This window comes from Durio zibethinus, chromosome 9 (assembly GCF_047325235.1).
Source record: "Durio zibethinus cultivar Kanyao isolate XHJ-2024 chromosome 9, ASM4732523v1, whole genome shotgun sequence".
Taxonomy (NCBI): domain Eukaryota; kingdom Viridiplantae; phylum Streptophyta; class Magnoliopsida; order Malvales; family Malvaceae; genus Durio; species Durio zibethinus.
In genome coordinates this window covers 1,181,846-1,207,786 of record NC_143170.1, presented here as the reverse complement: position 1 = coordinate 1,207,786, position 25,941 = coordinate 1,181,846, and the positions used below count along the sequence as shown (strand labels likewise).

General features: G+C 31.8%; 1 protein-coding gene and 1 pseudogene across 1 annotated transcript; both read left to right on the top strand.

The window, feature by feature from the left end:
* Nucleotides 1–519: 519 nt before the first annotated feature.
* Nucleotides 520–1,926, top strand: LOC111314833 (vitellogenin-2 protein). The gene has a single exon (XM_022916447.2). The coding sequence runs from the start codon at nt 945–947 to the stop codon at nt 1,623–1,625; it is 681 nt and encodes a 226-aa protein (XP_022772182.2). The 5' UTR covers nt 520–944; the 3' UTR covers nt 1,626–1,926.
* Nucleotides 1,927–7,698: 5,772 nt separating this feature from the next.
* On the top strand, nt 7,699–24,315 carry LOC111314664 (SH3 domain-containing protein 1-like; annotated as a pseudogene).
* Nucleotides 24,316–25,941: the final 1,626 nt, after the last annotated feature.

Here is a 25,941-nt window from a genome sequence, read left to right as displayed (position 1 = left end):
TTCAACAATAATATTAATATTTTGATATTTTTAATTAAAATTAAATAAAATTTCTTTAATAAAATCTTAATTAAATCTGAATTGAAACAATTATATATGAGATTTGCTTGAATAAAAATATAAAAATATTTAAAATTAAAATATTACAAGATTTTTAACATTAATATTTTAATATTTTAATTAAAATTAAATAAAAAATTTTATTAAAAAATAATATTTTAAATTAGATCAAATTAAGTGCGAATTTAAAAAATAATTTGTAAGATTGGATGTGAGTTATAGATTGAAACTTGGTAAATGATCTTATTCAAAAATAATTTTTTTAAAAAAAATATTTTTTAAAGAAAAATATAAAGAAAAATTTATTTTTTATTGATCAATAAATTATTTTTTATTAATTAATTAATTTTTTTATAAATAAAAATAAAAAATATAAAAAATTATTTTTTAGAATTTTTTTTGGGCTAAAAAGCCAAAAGTAAAAAAGTTCAGTAGGAAAATCCGTTTGCTCCTAAGGTCAAAAGTCTATACTTTGTGCGGAAGAACCCACCACGTCAAGGGCTCAGGGCTGGGTTCTAATAACAGCCCTGCTCCTGCACCAAAAATGGGAATAATGGAAGCCGGCCTTGGTTGGTCAAAAATATCCCTAGCCGAAAAGAATGAGTTTTGGGCCCCAGCCTCCCGTAAGTCTTAGCCGAAGACCCCAACCCGGAATTAGCCGTTATGTCAGTCAAGCGTTAAAACGCTTTGCCTTGCGGTGCGCATAAGAATCTCCTCCTACACTTGCTCTGCCTTCTGAGCAGTGACCAACAGTGCAAGTGAATCACAGTTTTTTTTTTTTTTCAAAACAAAAATTCTTTTGATGAACATTGAACACTGTGTTAGCTGATTCCACCTTCAGAAATCACACCCAACAACTTCTCTGTTCTTCTTCCTAAAAAAGGATGGCAGATTTTGATTTCTTATCTGATACAGATGAGTCGGCTGTAGAAGAAGTGATCTCCCAAGTACAAGACCTGTGCGTTCTGGAGCAGCTCTCTGCTATCAACTGCTCTGCTGTCACCCACTCCGTCCTTCCCTCCGACTTGGACTGCCGATTCCGCAGACTCAAATCCCTTCCTGTGCCTGTCAGCTATACAACTCATCAAAATTCAGACAAGGGTTACCTGTCTGATGCCAACGCCAGGCATAGCCCAAATCGGAATGACCATTTCATGCCCAAACACCTACCTTCTTTACCTGCATCTGTTTCAGATTCTTTCACCCAAAATGCATTCACATCAAATTCTCCTTCATTTGCTTCTCCTTTGCCTCAGGATTCTTCTCCACCCCAAAAAGCTGGTTGCTTTGGGTGTTCTCCCAAAAGGCTTTTTAAGAAACAGGACAAGGCATATAGGGTGCCGGGTACCGCTCTTGATTCTGATGAATTTCTATCCGATTTGGCTACTTTTTCAGTCAAACAAGGGCAAAAGATGCTCAGAAAGGCTATCAAGGAACAAGACAAGATTAGCCGGGAGGCAGAAAAGATAGTCAGTTGGTCAAAGCAGGCATCTGCAAGGATGAACTTTCATGGCATGGAAGATGACCTCAGTGACAGTGATGATAAGCCCGCAAAATTAGTATAGTCCAATCATACCCTTGTTTAGGTTTCCGTAGCTATTCTAATGATGTTATATTTTTCTGTTGTGTGCTAATTTCTATACAAGGTATTTTGTAAAGTCGTTACTGGTGTTTCAATAGGCTTATATGCTTGTTGGATGATGCTGACGGAACTTCAATTCATATCTTGATATAGCTTTGAATGCCTATTTCCTTGGTATCCAACTACACCTACTCCTTAATTTCCATGTATCTTGTGTTGTTGTAAGGAAATGATTTATTTTTATTTTTCAAATAACCAATAAAAGGTTCCTAAATTGACTTTTTTTTTCCTGTATTTTGATAGTTAAATTGAAGTTCGTCTTCTGACCAAGAGAGAAACCTTGCTGTCATCGAGTTTGCCTAGTTTTAGTTCTCATTGCATAGTTTACTTTCTATCAAAAAATAGGAACTGCTGTCTGCAGGGTGTTTCATTTCCATACATGCCACCTCAGCATGAACAAATGTGGCCATTTTGTTTTAAATAGCCGGACCTGATAGCTTTTGAGTAAGGTTAAAGATTTCATGGTAAGTCATTAAAAGAAAAGGTGCAATCTTTCTCAACATTGAAAGAGAATGGAACTTAAAACTACAATTCTAAAGTACAAGTCACTGGGTGGGACGAGCATTCATGAATACGAGTATTTATCTGCTGAATGACTGCTCACTGCTGAGAGGGCTGCTCAGGCTATAAAAAAAAAAAAAAAATCAGGAACACCAATATGCTCTATGTCAAAGTTAATATCGACTTTTAAAAAATATGAGGGTGTTGAGGTTGGTCCATTTCTTAATTTTAATTTTATGTAATCAATTATGATCTTTAGTCAGACTTGTAGCATATGGGCATTAAAAATCCACCAATTTTCTCCCCCTTTATCCTTTCATGCGGTTTCGGACTTCTTACTAGCAAAACCTTCACCTATATTTTTTGGATTATATGTAGGAGCCATGGTAATCTGATTATCTGCAACAGAGGATCCTTTATAATGCCCTCCATGCTTTTGTCAAAGTGCTTGAATGGAATTCACATGACGAGGATTGTTCCACTTTGGGATTTTCTGTGCTTCACTCATATTGATTGCACTAAGGGCTTCACCATTTTTTTGTTATTATATTAACATATTTTTAAGCGTCAGCAAAAGTCGGTTTGAACCGACTAAATCGATCGAAACCGAACGAATTCGGTTAAATCGATTTGATTTATTCGGTTTTAATTATAATCGATTTTTTAAATCGGTTAAATTGATTAATTCGGTCGATTTTTCGTTTTTAAAATTAATAACCGCACTAATCGAATTAACCAACTTTTTAATAATTAAAAATAAAAAAAATTGAGATAAATATTTTCATTTTTTTTTTTTGTAAAAGATTGTTGAAATTATTAAATTCTTTAATAATTTAGTTTGAATGATACTAGAGTTTGAATTTTATTGAATTGAATTTGTGATTAAATAATTATTAATAATAGAAAAAAATGATAAAAAAATTTGATTATTTAATCGAACCGATCGAACCGAACCGATTTTGATCGGTTCGATTATGATCGATTATTTAATAATATTCGATCGATTTGATTATTTGTTAAATGAAAGTCGGTTAAATCGGTTATTGATTTTTTCAAATCGAATCGACCGAACCGATTATTTAATCACCCCTACATATTTTATTTCTTTGAATGTGAACTCCGTTATTCAGATATTTTGTTACACTAGCATAGTACTAGGGAAGAAAGCAAAGAGCATTGTTTCTCTCCACCTTGTGTTTTTTCAAGCTTAGTAATCGATAATCACTTATTTTGTTCTTAACATGATGATGGTCTTCCTTTTTCGATGAGTTATAGTTTGGTGAGAAGGTGATGGTTGTCAACAGCAATACGCAAGGTGCCAAGGTTCAACTGCAAATTCATTGTGAAAACTACATTTTCGAATCAAATCAGCTGAGAACAATTAATTTTTCCTGGGTCACCCCCTCGTCTTTCCTTTTCTTCCACTTTTTCTTTTTTATTTTTTTTTTCTGATCAGCTTCTTACCCTCTCCTTTGTTAATCATGTTTTCATTTATAAATGCTTTTAACCATAGAGTACAGTATTAAACAACACCGTCGTCTATGAGTTTATAGCATATTACTCGGTTTCTTTTGGTAGGGAAAGAAAATGATGTGGCCTTGAAATCAACATGGCTTGGATGTGCAAGACAAAGTAATCTGATATTGAATCTAAAATACAAGGTAAATGGCATTTGGCATATCACATCTAACCCTTGACGCCAAACCTTGTAATACTTTTGTGGATTGATTTTCAATTGATGAAATAATCAACGGTTACCCAAACGTTGGAATAGTGAAAACTCATGAATAGTAGCGAGTCCCTCCTAGATCTTGTCTTTTGGTTGTCACCTGCAAGAGCAAATTTAGGTAGCTATTCAGCAAATGGCAGAAGGCTGGTTTCTATGAAATATCAGCTCCGACACAGTTGCCCGAGGCAGTGACCAAAGCAAGGAAATATGATAGATGGATAGGATGCTGGGTGCTAGATCTTTATTGTCTTTAGTGTTCCCCAGTGAAAATGCATAGGTTTTTGAAATAGTACGTAATAGATTTATTTATGATTGATTAGATATTATTTGATGAATAAAAAAATATAAAAAAAAATTTAAGATAAAAGAGATTCTTAATAGATAAATTTAATTTATAAAAGAATAATTTTAAGAGAAAAGAGATTTTTAATAGATAAGTTAGTATGCTTATAAATAAATAAAATCTCTATAAAATTAGATATAAACAAAAGATATAAAAGAGTTAAATGATTTTATGGAATAGATACCTTATAAGAATATTAGGAATTTATGTCTTATAAGTGTGTATATTTATATATTTGTGAGTGGATTAAAAGAAACTGAAAGGGTCTAGTGTGTATATTTATATATTTATATTTGTGAGTAGATTAAAAGAAACTGAAATGGTTTACATGAGTATAATATATTAAGTATATATTTATGAGTGGACTTAATGAAACTGAAATGGTCTACATGAATATGGTATATTTGAGTGGATTAAAAAAGATTGAGAGGGTTCATATAGATATTGTGCATGGGTACATTAGAAGAGAATGAGAAAATCCATATAGATATGGGGAATAGATAAATAATAATATATTTGTTTGGGTTAAGAATACTTCCTAAGACTAAAGGAGATTAAGAGGATCTTATGAGCATTGATTGTTAAGTGATCGATTGTTAAGTGAGGTTAATATGATTTATATGTTTGTAATTTTTTACAATTAATGGATTTTACTTTTCATTTGTAAACCTAAGTTAATTGGATCTATTTATGTTAAATTATTGTATCTTATATATTTAATTGATTATTTGATTATGTTTATGTTAAGGTGACTTAAATTAAAGCTTTTGGTCCAACATAAATGGGTTCGAAAACTGAAGTAGTTAATCTCTAAAGCAATAGAGTGCTTTGTTTAGACGGAGTTAGCTCCACGAAACAGGCCTCTAAGGCGTATATGTAATGTGAAAACTGTATATTTTACTTTCGCTTTCAATAATAGTTAAAAATTTAAAATTGTTGCTTATAATGGAACAACATGGCTTTCCCTAAATTCTTTTCGGCTCCTCTTGCTTAAACGGAGGACTGAAGATATCCGTACGGTTCATGATGTTTGAACCTTTTTCTTTTGTTTTTTTAATTGAGAAAACATGATGTTTAAACTTCAAATAACTAAATTTTGATAGTTGGTTTGAACACGTAAGTTGATTTTGTCTACGTTAGGAATTTGAATAAACGAAATCAATTATAAAATTATATAAATAATTTATATATTTAAACAATTTAAATTTTTAATTTTTTTAATATAATACTCGTCATATAAAATAATTAATATTAGTTCAATTATCAATGTAATTAATTATTTTTATTAATTTTAATTATGTAATAGATGATTTTTATTGATATGAAACTTAATTTTGTTAATAAAACAACTTAAATGAATAAAATTAATTTATTTTAATTGACAATTTTTTGACTAAGAGATCCATCTCTAATACATGAAAAATTTTAGATAAAAAAATATAATTATATTCATAGAAATATATGTATTAAAACATATAAAAATATTTAATAAACAATTATTATTTTACATGATTTCCTTGGAGAAGGATCAATTTACTCTAAAAAAGTTTTATACAATTTTCTAATCATTGATTTAGAGCTCATTCACTTCCATTTCAGTGCGATTACTCCCCTTTTTTTGTTGCAAATTGCACTGCTAGGGTGTTTGGATAAAACCAGTAAGATGCGATGGCCTATGATTATCCAACGTAGGTAAGGGCTTCAGTTGAAAATTTCTCGATCTCACAATGGTTTTTTATTCCTATTTTGCCCACTATTTTTTTATTTTGTTATTCTTTTTTAACTTTAATGTTATAAGGATTTTCATGCCATTTAACCTTTTTTTTTTTTTAGTTTGATTTTTTTGTTTATAAATTTTAAAATAATTTTATTAATATAATATAAATAAATGTTATTATTATATGATAAATAAATTTTATTATTATATAATAAATAATATTTATTATTGTTTTGATTGAATTAAAATTTTAAATTTTTAATATTATAAAAAATATTAAAAATTATATAAATAATTTATCAATAAATTTTATTCTCACCTCTAAACAATTATTGTTTTGTTATCTAAACACATATATTAAAATTAATTTTAATCTTACTGTTATAATATTTAATTTTATCATTATATAATTAATTTTATTATCATTATTATTTTTAATTTTATCAAAATTAATCTTATATCTCATTCAAATCGACTCTTAATAGATTTAATAACTAAAACTAAATAACTTTTTTCTTTTTATCTCTATCATTCCTTAAATATATTAAAAGCAATTATTAAAAAAATATAAAACTTTTTTTGTGTAATTTTATCTCTCTCATTTTCTTTAAATTTAAATAAGTTCAATTAAAAAATATAAATATTAAAAAAATCAATTATCCATAAAAATAAATTAACAATAATTTCGAGTTTATTTAAAACTTTGTCTCAGTATTTTTTATATTTAATAATTTAAAATTCAAATTTAATTTTTTAAAAAAAATTTAACAAACAATAAATTAATTTTTAAAAAATAACAATAATAACAACGAACAACATCAACGATAAACTAACTCCGCTACTGAGCTAGAAAGTGAAAGTGGCGCCAAAGAGAGAATGACCGAATGAGAGCGAGGCAGACGGCAGTCAATTCCGAGGCACTTCACTTCAATTAAGAAAGAAAGAAAGAAAACGCTGCCCTGTCAATGTTCGCAGGAGTGTTTAAAACTGGATTTTAATTGAATTAGTTTAATTTAATTAATTAATTGATAAAAAATAATTTTAAAAATTTAAAAATTTTAATTAATTTAATTTAAAATTTAAATTAATTAAAATTTTTAATTAAAATATAATAAAATTTATATATAAAATTAAAAAATATATAAATTTGTCCATTTTATTTTGAATTATTAAAATTTTTAATTTAATATTTTGATATTTAAATATTTTTATTTTATTTATTTTAAATATAAAAAATTAAAAATTAAAAAATATAATTTAATATATTTTATTATTCGATTAATAAAAAAATTAATCAAATTGATAGAATTAATTTTAATTGATTATTTTTTAAAATTAAAAAAAATTATTTGATTAATAAAAATAAAATAATTTAATTTAATTAATTTCATTTTAAATAATTTATATTAAAATTAATTAAATTGATTGTATGAATACCCTTACTTGTTATCTTTTTCTCTTAAAATATAATCATATGATATAAATATAATATAAAATAATACGAAAATAATAAATTAAAATTTTTAACAGTATCTTTATAAATTTAATAAAATAAAAAATATATTTTTATATTTTTATTAAATATAAATTATAACATTTAATTTTCATACAAAATATACAAATTACAATAATTTGTATAACATAAATATACAAATTACAATATTTTACGCTGGTCGATTCGCCGATCACCAGTCTATTACCCGACACTTTCCTCTTCTCGACACATACTCTGTCCGTTCTGTGTTGTCTTTGATTTCTCTCTCTTTCTGTTACATCAAAGCAACCACAGAACCAAAACAAACTGTCTTTCTGAAGATATGCTGTCTCTATTTTCTTATTTGTTGGCGTCCTTTTTGGGCATTCTTTTATTCCATCAGCGATCAACCATCAGGCATCACTGCATCTGCAGCACCACTGTTAGGCTTCTTCCTCGACAGTCTACACCAATTATCTGTTAGATATGGAAGCTATCAAGAAGCAGGCTACCAAGCTTAGAGAACAAGTTGCCAAGCAACAGCAATTGCGTTTTTCTTCCTTTCATCATTCATAATTCCTATCCGTTTCTTTCTGCTTCTGCTTTCCAATTTACATCTTCATTAATTGTACCTCTCCACTCTTTATTATCTTCTTTTCTTTTTAATTGCATTTCAGTTAAACTGCCTATTGTCCGCGATTATTTCTTGTTTATTGAATCTCAATTGTGAAAATGCAGACATGTTTAGACTTTAGATTGATAAAAACAGTCTGTGCTTTACTAGTTTTGATGTCTTAGTAGCCATTGCTATTTACGAGTTGCGATCACACTAGGGGTGTAAATGATACATTAGTACTCGTAAGTTACTCGGGTTCGATTCGAAAAAAACTCGAATTCGGTTCGATTATTATCGAGTCGAGCTCGAGCTCGACTTATCGATCGAGCCGAATTCGAGTATTCTTATATCTGACTCGAGTAGCTCGCAAGCCTAATCGAGTTTTTATATTTAATATATTTTTTTTATTTTAATTAATAAAATATTTCGAGTCCGAGTTCAAGTTCGAGTTCGAGCATGAATAATTGAACTCTTGTCGAGTATACGAATCGACATATTAATCGAGCTTAATCGAGCGAGCTCGAGTAGCTCGAATTCGATCACGAATCGAGCTCGAGCTTGAAAAATAAAACTCGATCGAGCTCGAGCCGAGTATCGAGCCCCGAGTTGTGAGTCGAGCTCGAGCTCGAGCCTCTCACTATTCGGCTCGTTTACAGCCCTAGATCACACCTATCAGTAAATTTTTTATTTTAGATGTTAACGAATTTTTTATTTTAGATGTTAACGTTTTCCTTTTTCTTCTGTCTAAAGCCCGAGAAAGCATAAAATTTATAGCCGCCATGATGACTACATTATCCATCCATAGTGTGATTATCCAAGCAAGTCCACCTCAATTTCTTTTTTTCCTTTTCGAGGCAAATATCATAACGTTTAGATCCGGGGATCTATCGCTAGATATTAATTTAACAAAGTCGCCATCAATCTTTTTTATTTAGGTACGATTGATCACCTAAAGAATCTGTTATTTCAGGAAACACCTAAGTTTAAGGGTCCCTAAAAGAATAGGTTCAGGTATACTAATCAGAACATAGTTCGAGAGTTCGGTTACGTGTGAGAAAGGTTTCAGCACCCTCACAACGCCCATCAAAAGATGGTACCAGCTTAAATTTGTGTTATCCAATTAGCCTTAAAATTTTACCAAGTAATTAATTATTGAAAATTTTTCTCAATTAACTCTAATACTTTTAGCAAAAAATTGAGAAAACTCCCTTACCTCAGGAGTATGCAAGAAAAACTACTGTTTCACTTGCAGATGCTCCATCGTCGGATTATTTAAAGAAAAATAAAAAAATGAAAAAAAAAGAGAAAAGAATGATTGTTCTTGTGCAGGGAAAATTGATGCTTTCAACTTTTCCCTAAAAATATTCTTTTGAAACTTTAATTAAGAGAAAAATTGATACTTTCAACTTTTTCTCAAAAATTTATTTTTTTGAAAATTTATTTTTAAGAAAAATTGATACTTTCAACTTTTCCATTTTTAATACTTTTTTTAAAAATTTGTTTTAAGGAAAATTGATACTTTTAACTTTTCCCCAAAAAATATTTTTTGAAAACTTTGATTTTCGAGAAAAATTGATACTTTCAACTTTTCCTCAAAAAAACCTTTTTTTTTTGAAAATTTATTTTTAAGGAAAATTGATACTTTCAATTCTTCCTCAAAAACCTTTTTTTGAAAATTTATTTTTTAAAAAAATTGATACTTTCAACTTTTTTTCAAAAATATTTTTTTGGCAACTTTGATTTTTAAGGAAAATTGATACTTTCAACTTTTTCCCAAAATATTTTTTGGAAACTTTGATTTTCAAGGAAAATTGATACTTTCAACTTTTCGTCGAAAACCTTTTTTTGAAAATTTATTTTTAAAGAAAATTGATACTTTCAACTTTTTCCAAAAAATATTTTTTTTGGATTTTATTTAAAGAAAATAAAATAATAAAACAAAATAAAAGTGAGAAAAAAAATTAAAAAAAAGTAAAACAAAAATAAAAATAAAATAAAGATAAAAGAACATTAAATAATCCTAATTTAATAATTAAAAATATATATATATATATAAATATATATAAAAAAAAAAAACCTGGAGCGGCTCGAAAAACGGCTCGGCTCAACTCAAGGAAGAAAAACGGCTCGAAGAAGCGGCTTGGGACATCAGCTCAGCTCGACTATCGGCTCGGAGGGGGCGAGACACGCACGGGTCGAAAGCGGGTCGATGCTCGGGTCGGGTTGGATCTTGGCAAAATACGCAGATCCTCTAGGTTATTTAACGCAAAAACGACGTCGTTTTGGGAGGGTATATAAGGTTGTTTCCTTCGTTTTTCGACAGAAACCTTCTCCCCTCTCTCTCTCTCTTCCTTTTTTTTTCTCTCCCTTCGCTCTAAAATGACCAAAGAACTCCGGTTGAATATTCATCGGATTCTGGAATTATTCGTCAGAATCTGAGTTTTTCGTCGAAAGTTCATCGAAAAGTTGGTCGATTTTTGGAAATCTTCACCAGAAACTAGGCAGCTGACCGAAAACTTCAAACTTGATCGAAATTGTCATCGAAAAATTTAACTTTCACCGAAAAAATCACCGAAATCTGAAAATTTTTCAAAAATTTTCAAAAAAACATTTCACCAAAAATCTCCAAAATTTTTTTTTCAATTTCTACAGCTGTTCTAACACTTCAAACCTTTGCTTAGCCTTCAAAAATCTTCTATACGCCCTTTTCTCTCAACCAGTAGCTTATTTGCTCACTGTTTTTCTCTCTCTTCTGTTCTGTTCCTGAAGATCCCTTTTATAGGGATTGATCAGAAGAGTTTCTGATCAATCCCAATTCTTCTTTGGATCGAGATTCAATCATTGAATCCAACATTGACTCTTCTGATTGAATCCCAATCTAATTTTCAACCAAATAAATCAAAAAAATAAAAAAAAATCAAATGAAAATAAATCAGATAAATAAAAAAAATTAACAGATAAATTAAAATTAAATAACAGATAATACATAATCTGATATACATAAATATTAACAAAAAAAAAATAATAATAAAGATATATACATATTAATAAAATACGTAAATACCTAAAATAAAAAAAAAGAAAAAATATATAAAATAATAATAACAAAAATAGAAATAAAATAAAATAAAAATAAAAATGTAAAATACAAAAAAATAAAATAAAATAAAAAATAAAAAAAAATGAAGAAAAAAAAGAACATAGACTTACCTATTTGGACCAGGCCCAATTGATCCGGGCCTAGACCAAATTGGGTGTCTACAGTTGCCCCTCTTTGCACATTTTTTGTGAAACAGAAATTACGTAAAGACGTAGACACTCAATCAAGACTCAACTTGACCTTTTTACTTTTTGTTTTTTTTTTTATTTTTTTTATCAAAGCTCCTCTAGACAGAGGCTCAATGACTTTGAGAAACATAAATGGCTCCTCTAATCAGAGGCTCAACAACTTTGAAAAAGTAAATTACTCCTCTAAATAGAGGTACCACGACTTTGAAAAGTAAATTGCTCCTCTAAACAGAGGCACCACGACTTTGGAAAGTAAATTGCTCCTCTAAATAGAGGCACCACGACTTTGAAAAGTAAATTGCTCCTTGACAATCATGTCCAAAGGAGTTGAAAGTTGTGTTTGAAGGAATTTCAAGAGATTATGCCCAAAGGTCTTATAAATCAACCCTGATACCAAAAGACATCCTATTTCAAGGATTATAAACTTACCTGACAAGCCCCTTTTTTTTTTTGAAAATATCTTCACATCTGCCTTCTCTATGTGGGTTCTTGGAACACCCCTGCTTCTTGAATTTATACACTATACTTTCCTGAGAGTAATGTATGCTATGCAATGCATATGAATTTCAATGAATGCTATGCAAATGTTGGCCAATTAATTCCTATTCAATGTATGGTACTCAAGTTTCTCAAGCTTTTTTCCTTGGGCATCAAGCCTTTTGATTCTTCAGAGATCCAATTACATTGCTCTTCTAAGATCGAACCAGTGTAGCTCTCAATTATCTTTTTCACTCACATTCTTCTTGTAAGAAATCTCTTCCAAAATTCAATGTCCTAATCAAGAACTAAACGTCTCGATTCTACCTTTATCACTCTTAACTCATTCAATGTAATGTAAAAATCTTTCATGTTGTTATTCATTCATCAATCATTATTTCAAACTCAAAAAGTAAGAATGCATTTGCACATTTCTTCCATGGTGGGGTATTAAGAAGAAAGGAATATGAATGGTTAAGAAACAGTCATAAAAAAAAGATACAAAGAATGAAATAGAATGTCTTTTATTAGTAAAATGTTGGCAAACTTTGGCTAAGAAAGAATTACAGGGATAAGTGTGAGGACAAAGCCCAAAATGAACAATCAGATAATCATGATAACACATCTCAAAGTTTTTTCTAAAACCCCAACCCTTTAATGTACTTAACAATTTGGAACTCTTCCGAATTTGCTAGCCTCCATGTCAGCGAACTTTTAAATTCGATGCTGTATTCTCCTTATCTAAGCTGCCTTTTCAGGTTTTCAACTTAGACAAACCCCCTATGACTCAAACCGCCCTTTTAGGATTTTCGCCTTGAGTCCTCCTTTTTCATTCACTTTTTTTTTTCAAGCATAGTATTTCTTCATAGCATCAAAATTTATAGGATGGGGTAAATCATTTCCATCCATCTCAGTCAGTATCAGCGCTCCACTCGAAAAAGTTCGTTTCACCATATACAGCCCTTCCCAATTCGAAGTCCATTTTCCTCTACTATCGTGCTGGATTGGGAGAATTTTTTTCAAGACCAACTCTTTTTCTCGAAAGCAACGAGGTCGAATCTTCTTATCATAAGCCTTAATCATTCTTCTTTGATATAGCTGACCATGACACAGTGCAGTCAATCTTTTTTCTTTTATGAAATTTAATTGCTCATAATGTTCTTGAATCCATTCAGCTTCTTCTAACTCAACTTCTTTTAAAACTCTCAAAGAGAGGATTTCTATTTTCACTGGTAGTACAGCTTCCATCCCATAAACCAAAAAAAATGAGGTTACCCCAGTAGAGGTGCGAACTGACGTTCGATATGCATGTAATGCAAATGGTAACTTCTCATGCCAATCTTTGTAAGTCTCGATCATTTTCTCTAAAATCTTCTTTATGTTCTTATTGGCTGCCTCAACTACCCTATTCATTTTCGGACGGTATGGTGTCGAGTTATGAGGCTTGATCTTATATTGAGCACATATTTCTTACATCATCTTACTATTTAGATTCTTGGTATTATCTGAAATAATTCTCTTTGAAAGTTTATATCTACAGATGATCTCTTTTTTTATGAACTTGTAAACCACAGAGCGTGTCACACTTACATATGATGCTGCTTCTACCCATTTTGTGAAGTAATTTATCATCACAAAAATGAATCTGTGCTCGTTAGAAGCCTTTGGGGTAATTGGACCAATGACATCCATGCCTCACATTGAGAATGGCCATGGTGGTGTCATAACATGTAGAGCAGATGGCAGAGCATAGATCTTATCAGTATATATCTGACATTTATGGCATTTACGAGCATAATTAATGCAATCATTCTTCATTGTCAACCAATAATATCCTGCTTTCATGATCTGTCTCGCCATCATATGTACACTAGTATGTGCCCCGCATATTCCATCATGCACCTCTTCAATGATTCTCTTCACTTCAATCTTATTTACGCACCTCAATAATACTTGATCCCTGCTTCTTTTGTACATGATATCTCCATTCAGGAAAAAGCTCATAGCTAATCTTCGGATGACCCTTTTATCATTTTTTGTTGCTTGCACTGGGTACTGTTAATCCTTAATATACTGTAAGATGTCATAATACCAGGGCTTTCCATCTTCTTCTTCCTCTACATTAGAGTAATAAGTTGGTATATCCTTAACATCTAACTTGATGAGTTGAATGTCGGTATTATCATTAATTCGAATCATTATAGCCAGAGTAACTAATGCGTCAGCAATCAAATTCTCTTCTCGAGGTAAGTGGTCAAACTGGATATCTTCAAATTATTTCGTCAACTTTAGAATATACTTATGATATGAAACAAGTTTTGAATCTCTCATCTCCCATTCTCATTTCAACTGATATATAACTAGAGCTGAGTTTCCAAACACTTTCAGTACTTTAACTCTTCTATCTATAGTAGCTTGCAAGCCCATGATACATGCCTCATATTCAGTAATGTTATTTGTGCAATTAAAATTTAACCTTACTGTTATAGGGCATTATTGTTCTTCTGAAGAGATCAGAATTACCCCAATTTCATGTCTTAAGGCATTAGCAGCTCCATCAAAGTACATTCTCTAACATTTTTCTCCATGCTCCCCTTCTTCCAGTTAGAAAATAGTCATTAAGTTTTCATCAGGGAATTTTAACTTCATTGGCTCATACTCTTCAGTAGCACGATCTGTAAGAAATTTTGCTATAGCGTCCCATTTTATTACTTTTTGGCTCACGTATATAATATCATATTCCTAGAGCATTACTTGCCATCTAGCGATTCTCCCAGACAAAGAAGGCTTCTCGAAGATATACTTAATGGGATCCAGTTTTGCTATGAGCCACGTAGTATGATAGAGCATATACTGTCTGAGTCTTTTGGCAATCCACGCTAATACACAACATATTTTTTCCAATGAAGAATACTTGGATTCATATTCCGTGAACTTTTTACTCAAATAGTAAATAGCTCTCTCCTTTCGACTAGTCTCGTCTTGCTGCCCCAGCACACATCTCATTGAATTTTCACATACAGTTAAGTACAAAATTAAAGGTTTCCCTAAAACAGGTGGCACTAATACTGAAAGGTTCGATAAGTATTGTTTAATTTTATCAAACGCCTCTTAACATTCTTCATTCCATTTTCTAGGATTATTCTTACGGAGAAGCTTAAATATGGGATCACATTGTAAGTAAGCTGAGAGATAAATCGAGAAATATAGTTCAATCTCTCCAAAAAACCTCGAACTTCTTTTGGCATACTGAATGGTGATAGATTTTGAATGGCCCGTATCTTATCGGGATCGACTTCAATTCCTCTTTCACTGACCACAAAGCCTTACAACTTCCTTGATTTTATCTTAAAAGTGCATTTGGCTGGGTTTAATTTGAGCTGAAATTTTTTTAACCTCTCAAATAACTTTCTGAGGCTGGTGAAATGATCTTCATCCTTACAAGACTTTGCAATCATATCGTCTACATACATCTCGATCTCTTTGTGCATCATGTCATGAAAGAGCGTTATCATGGCCCTTTGATATGTTACCCCGGCATTCTTTAACCCAAAAGGTACAACTTTATAGTAAAAGGTTCCCTATATAGTCACAAAAGTAGTCTTTTCCATATCATATGTAGTTATTTTTATCTGATTATACCCCGAGAAACCATCCATAAAGGAAAAAATTGAATGCTTAGCTGTGTTATCTATCAGTGTATCGATATGAGGCAAAAGAAAGTTATCATTTGGGCTAGCCTTATTCAAGTCCCGATAGTCTACACACATTCATACTTTTTTATCTTTCTTAAGAACTGGAACTATATTGGTTACCCATTCTAGATACTTAGCCACTTGTAGAAAACTTGCATCAAATTGTTTCTTTACCTCTTCTTTAATCTTTAGTAGCATTTCGGGCTTCATCTGTCTTAATTTCTACTGAACTGGCTTACATTCTGACTTTAGGGGCAATATGTGCTCCACTATCTCTGTGCTCAGCCCTGGCATATCCTAGTAATACCAAGTAAATATATCTACAAATTCTAGAAGTAGGCCTGCCAATCGTTGTCTATCTCCTGATGAAAGTGAAGTGCCCATTCTGACCACTTTCTTATTCTCTTCATCTTCCAAATTCACTAAGTCCACTACCTCTTGATGAGGCTCAATTGGCTTATTTTCTTGTTCAATCATCCTCATTAGGTCCAGAGGCATAACATATTCTTCAGAATTCTCTTCACCGTCAAGTTCATCAGTGTTAATTGAATTCTCAAAGCTAACCTCTTGATTGTTATCATGATTATCTTTATATTCATTTAAAGACCTGAAATTGAATGAAATGGGATATGTTGGCAAGATGTGCTTGAAAAGATGGAAATAATGAAGACACAAGAAGAAATGAATGAAAATGCATCCTTTCTAATTTTTATTAAAAATAATAAATAATGAATGGCCCAAACAAGAAAGATCACCCCAATGCCTTGGACAATAGCTATTGGGATGTTACAATTACATTGTTTTAGTCTCAAAAATCACAGGCATCTCGATAGCACTCCAATTATTCAACTCATAATTTGACGGACAAAAGTGAACCCACTCCTCTTGATTAAGCCCCACTTCATCTTCACTTATAACATTCACATTATGATTCGACAAAGGATTGCCATTAACATTCGGTGCAGTCACCCCTCCCGTATCAAAGTAAATCATCCCATCCTTGATCAACCGTTACACTTTGTGTTTCAAGGTAGTGTAATTTTTGGTGGAGTGACCAGCAATCCCATAATGGTAATCGCAGTGGGCTGTAAGATCGTACCACTTGGGGTAAGGTGGCTTGAAGGGTTTCAATTTACTAGGAGTAATCAAATGACTATTGTAAAGCTCTTTATATAATTCTGTATAAGTCATTAGAATCAGGTCAAACACAGGTTTCTCGCGGGTAGTTCGTTGCTCCCGCGAACCACCAAAGGGGTTAGTTGGATGATTTTGGGGTCTTGGGGTAGGCTGATTGTTAGGACCATACATGATATTTTGAGGCCTATGAGGGGTTTGATATGTTTGGAGGTATGGTGATTGTACAAATGGTTGGTATGGGTGAAAGAAAATGTTATTTACAGTAGGGTAATATGATAGATATTCTGATGGTGAGTAGGGTGGATAGCTTTCAAATTACTGTCTATTAAAGCTTACAGCCTGAGCTTCAATTTTTTTCTTCTTTGGGACTTTCTTGCTAGATGCTTCATTTCCTTCTAGCTTACTATTCTTGATGGCATTTTTAATAATTTCTCCCCAAATTACCATATCAGTAAAGTTTTTTGTTACATTCTCTATCATCTTTTCATAATAGAGAGGTTTTAAAGTGCTAACAAATAGCACTGTAATCTCTTTCTCGATCAGAGAAGGTTGTACCTGAGAAGCAACATCCCTCCATCTCTGGGCATACTCTTTAAAAGACTCGTTTGCCTTTTTTTTCAGATTCTGTAAAGATAAATGATCAGGAGCCAAATCGATAATGTGTTGATATTGACTGATGAAGTCATGAGCCATATCACTTCAAGAACGAATGTGGGTCCTATCCAACTGAATATACCACCTGACAGTAGAGCCAGTAAGGCTATCTTGAAAAATAAGCTATCTTGAAAAACATGCATCAAGAGTTTTTTATCATGAGCATGAGCTACCATCTTCCTACAATACATGGTGATGTGGGTTTTGGGGCACTTCGTACCATCATATTTTTTACATTTTGGTACTTTAAACTTATGAGAAATGACCATATCAGGGACTAAACAAAGCCCAGCAGCATCAATTGAACCATAGAAACTAAATCTTTCCACAACCCGTAACCTTTGTTCTAGCATACTAATCTTGGAGCTTTCTTGAGTTTCTATTCTTATCTTTTCTTTCTCTTTTTCTTTCAAATCATCTAGATCAGGAATTGGTTCTATTGCCTTTTCAGTGAAGATAAGATTTACATAGCTATTATACTACCCTGAATTGGAAGCTGATGGCATTCCAGGATATGTTAGATATACGAAGTGTTGTGACGAAACCTCTTGTGCAGAATGGGCTTGAGGTGGGCCAAAATCGAGAGGATATAAACGGTCAGCCACCTCTTGCAATGGGGGAACTTGTTGGCTTGTATTTTCTTCAACTCTTTTTCCTTTATTCATCTTATTGAGAGCATCTAGAATTTTGCTCAACTCACTTTCAATCTTCTTCTGTACTTTTTCTATCTTTTCAAATCTGTGAGAATTTTTCTGCTCCATTTGTCTGGCTCTGAATCTTGTGTTGTATCGATGGGTAGGGTTTTCGCTAGATGGAGCTATTTTTGAACCTTGAGTACCATACCTATGATTAGAAATGTTATGCTATGCTTTATGTATGATGCTTTAATGCACGAATGAAATGTACATTTTTTTGAATGAAATCTAATATGAAATGGATGTAAATGATTGTGTTAAAACATGATCATGAAAATAATACAGATGCATACAATCAGACAAACAACATAGTTAGTTCCATGGATGAAATGAAAGTGATGCTGATGCATAACATATGATAATGAAAATGATACACGAAGTTAAACAATCAAAATGATTAGATAAACACCCTTTTTTTGTCTTAATTTCAGGGTATATCTATCATTGGGTAGAAAGGGCTCTATCCTAGGTTTAGGCACTCTTAAGGTTCACTATATGCGGTTTTAAGGTCAAAGTCTAAAGGTTCTCAAATTGTTCCTTACATCCTTGTCCATCACAGACTAGTAAGGCACCCTAATCCTCACCCATTACAGGCTACAAGCGAAAAAAGTTCAATTTGAATGGGAGTATTTCGCTAGTCACTGCGGAGGCATTAGATCTCACGAAAGTAATAGGTACTTTACTCCCTCCTAGAGGGATGGAGCTCGGGTGTAGAGCTCATGTTATGTACATGCATATGAATGACATAATTAACAAGGTAAATAAACATGAATGAATAATAACACATATATACAAAAAGGTTCAATTTTATCAAGCTTTTGGATAACACAAATTATTTGCTGGCCTGACTCTCAAATTCTCCAATGGAGTCGCCAAGCTGTCATAACGTCTAGATCCGAGGATCTATCGCTAGACATTGACTTAAGGGAGTCGCCACCAATCTTTTTTATCTAAGTGTGATTGGCCACCTAAAGAATCTGTTCTTTCAAGGAATACTTAAGTTTAAGGGTCCCTAAAAGAATAGGTTCAGGTCTACTAACTAGAATAGGGTTCGAGAGTTCGGTTACTTGTGAGGAAGGTTATAGCAGCCTCACAACGCCCATCAAAAGATGGTACCAGCTTAAATTTATGTTATCCAATTAGCCTTAAAATTTTACCAAGTAATTAATTATTGGAAAATTTTTTCAATTGACTCTAATACTTTTAGCAAAAAATTGAGAAAACTCCCTCACCTCAGGAGTATGCAAGAAAAACTACTGTTTCACTTGCAGAGGCTCCATCATCGGATTATTTAAAGAAAAATAAAAATAAAAAAATGAAAAAAAGAAGAAAAGAATGATTGTTCTTGTGAAGGGAAAATTGATGTTTTCAACTTTTCCCTAAAAATATTCTTTTGAAACTTTAATTTAGAGGAAAATTGATACTTTCAACTTTTCCTCAAAAATTGATTTTTTTGAAAATTTATTTTTAAGGAAAATTGATACTTTTAACTTTTCCTCAAAAAAAAAAACTTTTTTTAAAAATTTGTTTTTAAGGAAAATTGATACTTTCAACTTTTCCTAGAAAAATATTTTTTGGAAACTTTGATTTTCGAGAAAAATTGATACTTTTAACTTTTCCTCAAAAAAACCTTTTTTTTTTGAAAATTTATTTTTAAGAAAAATTGATACTTTCAATTTTTTCTCAAAAACTTTTTTTTGAAAATTTATTTTTAAGGAAAATTGATACTTTTAACTTTTCCCCAAAAATATTTTTTTGGCAACTTTGATTTTTAAGGAAAATTGATACTTTCAACTTTTTTCCAAAAATATTTTTTGGAAACTTTGATTTTCAAGGAAAATTGATACCTTCAACTTTTCCTCAAAAACCTTTTTTTTGAAAATTTATTTTTAAAGAAAATTGATACTTTCAACTTTTCCCCAAAAATATTTTTTTTGGATTTTATTTAAAGAAAATAAAATAATAGAACAAAATAAAAGTGAGAAAAAAAATTAAAGAAAAGTAAAACAAAAGTAAAAATAAAATAAAGATAAAAGAACATTAAATAATCCTAATTTAATAATTAAAAAAAATAAATAAATATATAAATATATAAAAAAAAACTTGGAGCGGCTCGGAGAATGGCTCGGCTCGGCTCGGCTCAAGGAAGAAAAACGGCTCGGAGAAGCGGCTCAGGACGTTGGCTCGGCTCAGTTATCGGCTCGGAGGGAGCAAGACACGCGCGGGTCGAAAGCGGGTCGATGCTCGGGTCGGATCGGATCTTGGCAAAACACGCGGATCGTTTGGGTTATTTAACACAAAAATGACGTCATTTTGAGAGGATATATAAGGCCGTTTCCTTTGTTTTTCGACAGAAATCTTCTTCTCTCTCTCTCTTCTTTTTTTTTTCTTTTCCTTCTCTCTAAAACGGTCGAAGAACTCCAGTTGAATATTCACCCGATTCTGAAATTGTTCGTTGGAATTTGGATTTTTCGCCGGAAGTTCACCGAAAAATTGGTTGATTTTTGAGAATCTTCACCGGAAACTGGGCAGCTGGCTGGAAACTTCAAACTTGATCGAAATTGTCGCCGAAAAATTTAACTTTCGTCGGAAAAATCTCCGAAATTTGAAAATTTTCCAGAAATTTACAGAAGAAAATTTCGCCAAAAATCTCCAAAATTTTTTTTTCGATTCCTACAGCTGTTCTAACACTTCAAACCTTTGCTTAGCCTTCAAAAATCTTCTATATGCCCTTTTCTCTCAACCAGTAGCTTATTTGCTCACTGTTTTTCTCTGTCTTCTGTTCTGTTTCTGAGGATCCCTTTTATAGGGATTGATCAGAAGAGTTTCTGATCAATCCCAATTCCTCTTTAGATCGGGATTCAATCATTGAATCCAACATGGACTCTTCTGATTGAATCCCAATCCAATTTTCAGCTAAATAAATCAAAAAAATAAAAGAAAAAATCAAATGAAAATAAATCAGATAAATAAAAAAAATTAACAGATAAATTAAAATTAAATAATAGATAATACATAATCTGATATACATAAATATTAATAGGAAAAAAAAGAAAAAAATAAAGATATATACATATTAATAAAATACGTAAATACCTAAAATAAAAAAAAATAAAAGAAAAAAATATATAAAATAATAATAACAAAAATAAAAATAAAATAGAAATAAAATAAAAATGTAAAATACAAAAAAAATAAAAATAAAAATAAAAATAAAATGAAAAAAAAAAAGAACATAGACTTACCTATTTGGACCAGGCCCAATTGATCTGGGCCTAGACCAAATTGGGTGTCTACGGCAAATATAAGAATCCTGAATTTTATTGGCATCTATCTAGTAGTAGAACTTGTAATCAATTCCAAGTTGAACTCAACGAGCTAGGATGTGGAAGGTATTTTTCACATAATATTTTGTGATAGATATTGGTCTTAGGTATTTTTCACAGTTTATGGTTAAATGTTCTGTATTTTGTAGGAAGTACTTAGGCATCTCAGGAATTTTAGTAATGAAGACATTACTGTTGATGAAGCTGAGCTTCAATGTCATCAAAAGCTTCGAGATCTATATGGTTCTACAAAGGCAGCTAAGGTAAATTCTTCAGTCCTTTCAAAGCCAGTTGTAGGCTAATAAAATGGTCAAGTTACACTTCTATATTATGCTCGCAGCATTTGCAGTGGAACATTGTCCATGGCATAGAAGGTTTTATTGCAACAAGCTCAAAGCTGATAGAAATAGGTAAGTATGGTTGGCTCATTTACTGCACTTTGATCCCTGTGCAAGGCTGATTCATGGTGTTTCACCTTGAATATTTTGAATATTTTAGCTTGGAAGTTGGCTGATGATTGTTGCAAATATGGAGCTGAGAATCAAAATACTAGTTCTTCTCTTGCAAGAGCTGCCCTTCAGTTTGGTAAGTCAAATAAGTCAATGGAAGATGAAAGAGAGACCTTGCTTGGGATCCTTGGTGAACAGGTAATTTCTTAAATCTCTTAAATATTATTATACTTAAATAATGATAAGAGATGTTCATAAGTAACTTGGAACAGTTATGATACCAATAGTGACTTTCATTTATATGCAGGGGTGTGTATATATGAATATTCATTTGCACTTGAAGAAACTTCTGAGAATGTTAAGATGCTTGTGTTACTAGTAATTTTCTATTGGACATTTGATAAGACCAAGCATCTTAAAGGAAAGTTGGTCAAATGTAATTTTTTAAAAAAGAAAATTATAAAGAAATTATGATCATAGTATTTTCAAATTTCTTCGATTAACCTTTAAAGAAATGTTCTATTATGAATGTATCAGCCTTGTTAGTCTTCTTGTTTGCTAATAGTCCAAAGGTAACTAGCTACTTCTAGATTTCTAGTTTTTTAAGGATAATTGAAGTAACATACAGAACTCCAATTATGTGTACTATATGCTTCTAGCAATTAAAAGGATGCACGTAAATCACCTGATGTGTGTGTTTGTAGCCTTTCATATTTATGGGTACTCAGGACTTAGGTTACTTTCCCCTGAAATGTACTCCCTTAGGCACTTAGTTTATTCTGGTAATCATAATGTTTGTTTGGTTCCTTTGTGCCTTTGTCATCTGGGTTGCAAACCTGTGTGCATACCCAGGCAAATCATTTTGCATTCCCTACCCAAATCAATGAGTGGCTATCGTTTGGACTGTGGTTTGATGGACTTAACATACTATGTGATCCTTTTTCTTTCCCGACTAACTTGAGATAAGTACAAATGGAAAAGAACATTGGTAGTGTGATGAAATAGTGTTGGAAATGTAAGATAATGTCTGCTAGTTCTGAGCTTCGAGGTTTTTCCACATTTTTTTTTTCTGTTTCTAATTGTGTTACAGGTTTCAAATATGTAGTTTTCTGAACCACTACGGGTGTTAGTTACCGGAGCTCCTTTAGAGGATGCTCGGCTCCTTTAGAGGATGCTCGGCACTTGACCCACTGTTATGACAGACTTTGCCAAGAGGTTGAAGCTCAGGTATTTCAATGTTTTAAAACTTTGAGTAGACCAATTTGGACTGTTGAAATATACCCCAAGGGAATTCTGGTTGATTAGATCATTAACCAGGAAAGGTCAAATATAATTTGTCATGGACTTTGTTGACTGCAGTCTAACTGTAATTTCTTGAACTCTTATCATCGTGTGGCCCAGCCAGTTCATGAAAAGTTTAATTTAGTTGACTCAAAATTTTGATGTGCTCATTGATAGGATATTAAAAGTGTTTTTTTTTTTGTTAACATGTTAGAAACCAAAACTATGCTTATACTTCTACTTATCCCCAAAAAAATGAAAACAATAATACAGGAGAAATATAAAGCATGGGTTTTTTTAAATGGATGAATATGGAATGAGTTAAATGCTTTATTAACTCTTAAGTTTATAACCTTCAAAATTTAATCATACATTTTTATATCTTTCCGTTTTATATATGTATATTTATTTTCTGCCAATTTTATTTACAAAGAGGGAGAAGATGTGTTGAAGCGTAGATCAAAGACCAGGGAATCTGATATATCTGCAGAAAGCTACATGAAGCTTAAAGAAGCAGAAGCGAGATTAACTGAACTTAAATCCTCAATGACGGTACTAGGAAGAGCAGCAACTGCTGCCATGTTGTCAGTTGAGGATCAGCAGCAAAAAATTACTTTCCAGCGGCTTCTTGCTTTGGCATTGCTACTTTTTGTTTTAATCTTTTTATACAATGCCTGTAACAAGCTGCTTTTCTTTTGTTCATAAAAAAAAACTGCTTTTTTAGTTCTCATCATCACTATCTTTACAGCTACATAAGATTGATAACTTAAAAGTGAAGGAAGTTTTGTTATTTTTATCTGTGCAAAAAGAATGCTTATTCCTTGAGGATTCCATTTGAATGTACATTTCTAGTCCCAAGTCTAGTTTAGCAAATTATTTATCTTCTTTCCTTGACTCATGGTTCAAACAAAAATACCCCTAGTTAGAGGAAGATCCGGGTGAAAATCTAACGTTATGACTGAGATTCCTAATGGGACACTAATTCTTAAGCAAGTAATAAACAAATTGGACTAAGAGGAAATAAACCTAACTCCTAGAAACCCCTACTTGTAATGCTCAGGTCCTTGAACCTCACCAGAATCATTTTGCAGGTTGATGCTGAAAAATCATATCATCAACATATTCTTGCAATTTTAGAGAAGCTATATGCTGAGGTTTGTACTTATTCACCCTTGGCTCTGTAATTATTCTCATGATATCCACAGGCATCTCCATCAAGTATGGAATTTGATGGGTGCCAAACTGCTGTTACTTTTCTCTTATTTCTTGAATATATTCTTGTATGTGTGTGTGTGTACGTATACATATATATATATATATATATATATATATATATATATATTAGTGACATTGAATGCATGTAATAGTAGAGTCTTGCTCTTTTCTAATTTGGTTTTTGGTCACTTTAAAATTTGATTACCTCCGCAAATAAATTAAATTTGAACATATCTTCTCTAAATAAAGTAAATATAGAAACATGAGTTTATAATCTATGGCTGTGTGTAATCATATCACATAGGCCCTACCTTGTGTTTTCTACAAAATATTGAGAAACTTTTGAAACAAATGTAGTTTGACGCGATAATTTTTGCTGAAACTGCCCGGAGAGAGTATTGATTCCCAGAAGCTAAAGCCATTAGCGGGATGTCAATCATTAATGAGTTCTATGAACTGTTGATAAAACTGAGAAAAGTTTTAGCGACGAGCTTACATTGTTGGTATTTTTTTTTTCTTTTTATAAATTGACTTGGTTTTGAGTTTTTTAATTTACAATTCTGGACATGATTGTGATGTTCTTTGTTTTAACAGGTTGTACACCCATTTGATGCTCAAGCAGATGGGGAGTTAAGCTTAGCAGTTGGTGATTATGTTGTGGTTCGCCAGGTACTCTTTCAACTGCTAGGTTAAATTTTTTAACATTTTTACCACATGATAATGATTTTTGTTGTAATATCATATCATTCACAGGGTGGGTCCTGCTGGATGGTCTGAAGGAGAATGCAAGGCCAAGGCTGGATGGTTTCCCTTGCTTACATAGAAAGACAACAGAAAGTAGCAGCTAGCAAGTTAATCGAAGCAAACTCGGCAGCCTGATCTAATTTGATGAGTAGTGGACAGTGGTAAAAGTTGTACATGCCCCAACTCCTTAGTGTAGTGCCCTTGTAAGTAATTACTGGGTACAATATTGGCGAGCAGCAAAGCAATATGGTATATTCTTTTTTCCGTGCTACTGCTATTGTGTGGTAAATAATCAGAACTTAGGATTCAGTTTTGTCAAAACCACTCCTTTGAATCTTGAAATGAATTAATCCCTGGTGCTTTGCTTGCCTTCAAATAAAACAAAGTAAACTCACTTGAGAATGATTAATTAGTTTCAGATAGGGAGAGGGTGAAATCATCGCAAATAGCCAGACCTGTCAAATCCTGAGAACCTTTATCAATGCATATTACATACGGCTTGTTAATCTGGTTTTGCTCATCCAGACTACAGTCTACTTTTTTTTTTTTATATATATATATATTAAGAGGGTAAAATCTTAATATAAAAAAAAAAAATTTTGATTGGAAATTGATGTGCTCTTAAACATCTTTAATCACTAAGCTAAATGTTAGGGAAGACAGTCCGCTTTCTAAAGCATAGTTCCTGCTTCCATCGCCGTATGCTCATTTAACGTAAGGGTTTGTCGATAAAATTAGAGTTTTTTTTTTTTTTTTAAAGTGTGGGGAATGGGGGGGGGGGGGGGGGTGTTGATAAAATTTGGATGGTATTGTTTTTGGACCCTGAGACTGAGAGAACACAAAAGCCATCCGGATTTCGAAGAAAGATTTCCGGCGCCCGTCCTGGATTTTATTTATT

Bases quoted from the DNA above. Each gene is read 5' to 3' on its own strand.
- LOC111314833 (XM_022916447.2), top strand. From the start codon at position 945: ATGGCAGATTTTGATTTCTTATCTGATACAGATGAGTCGGCTGTAGAA.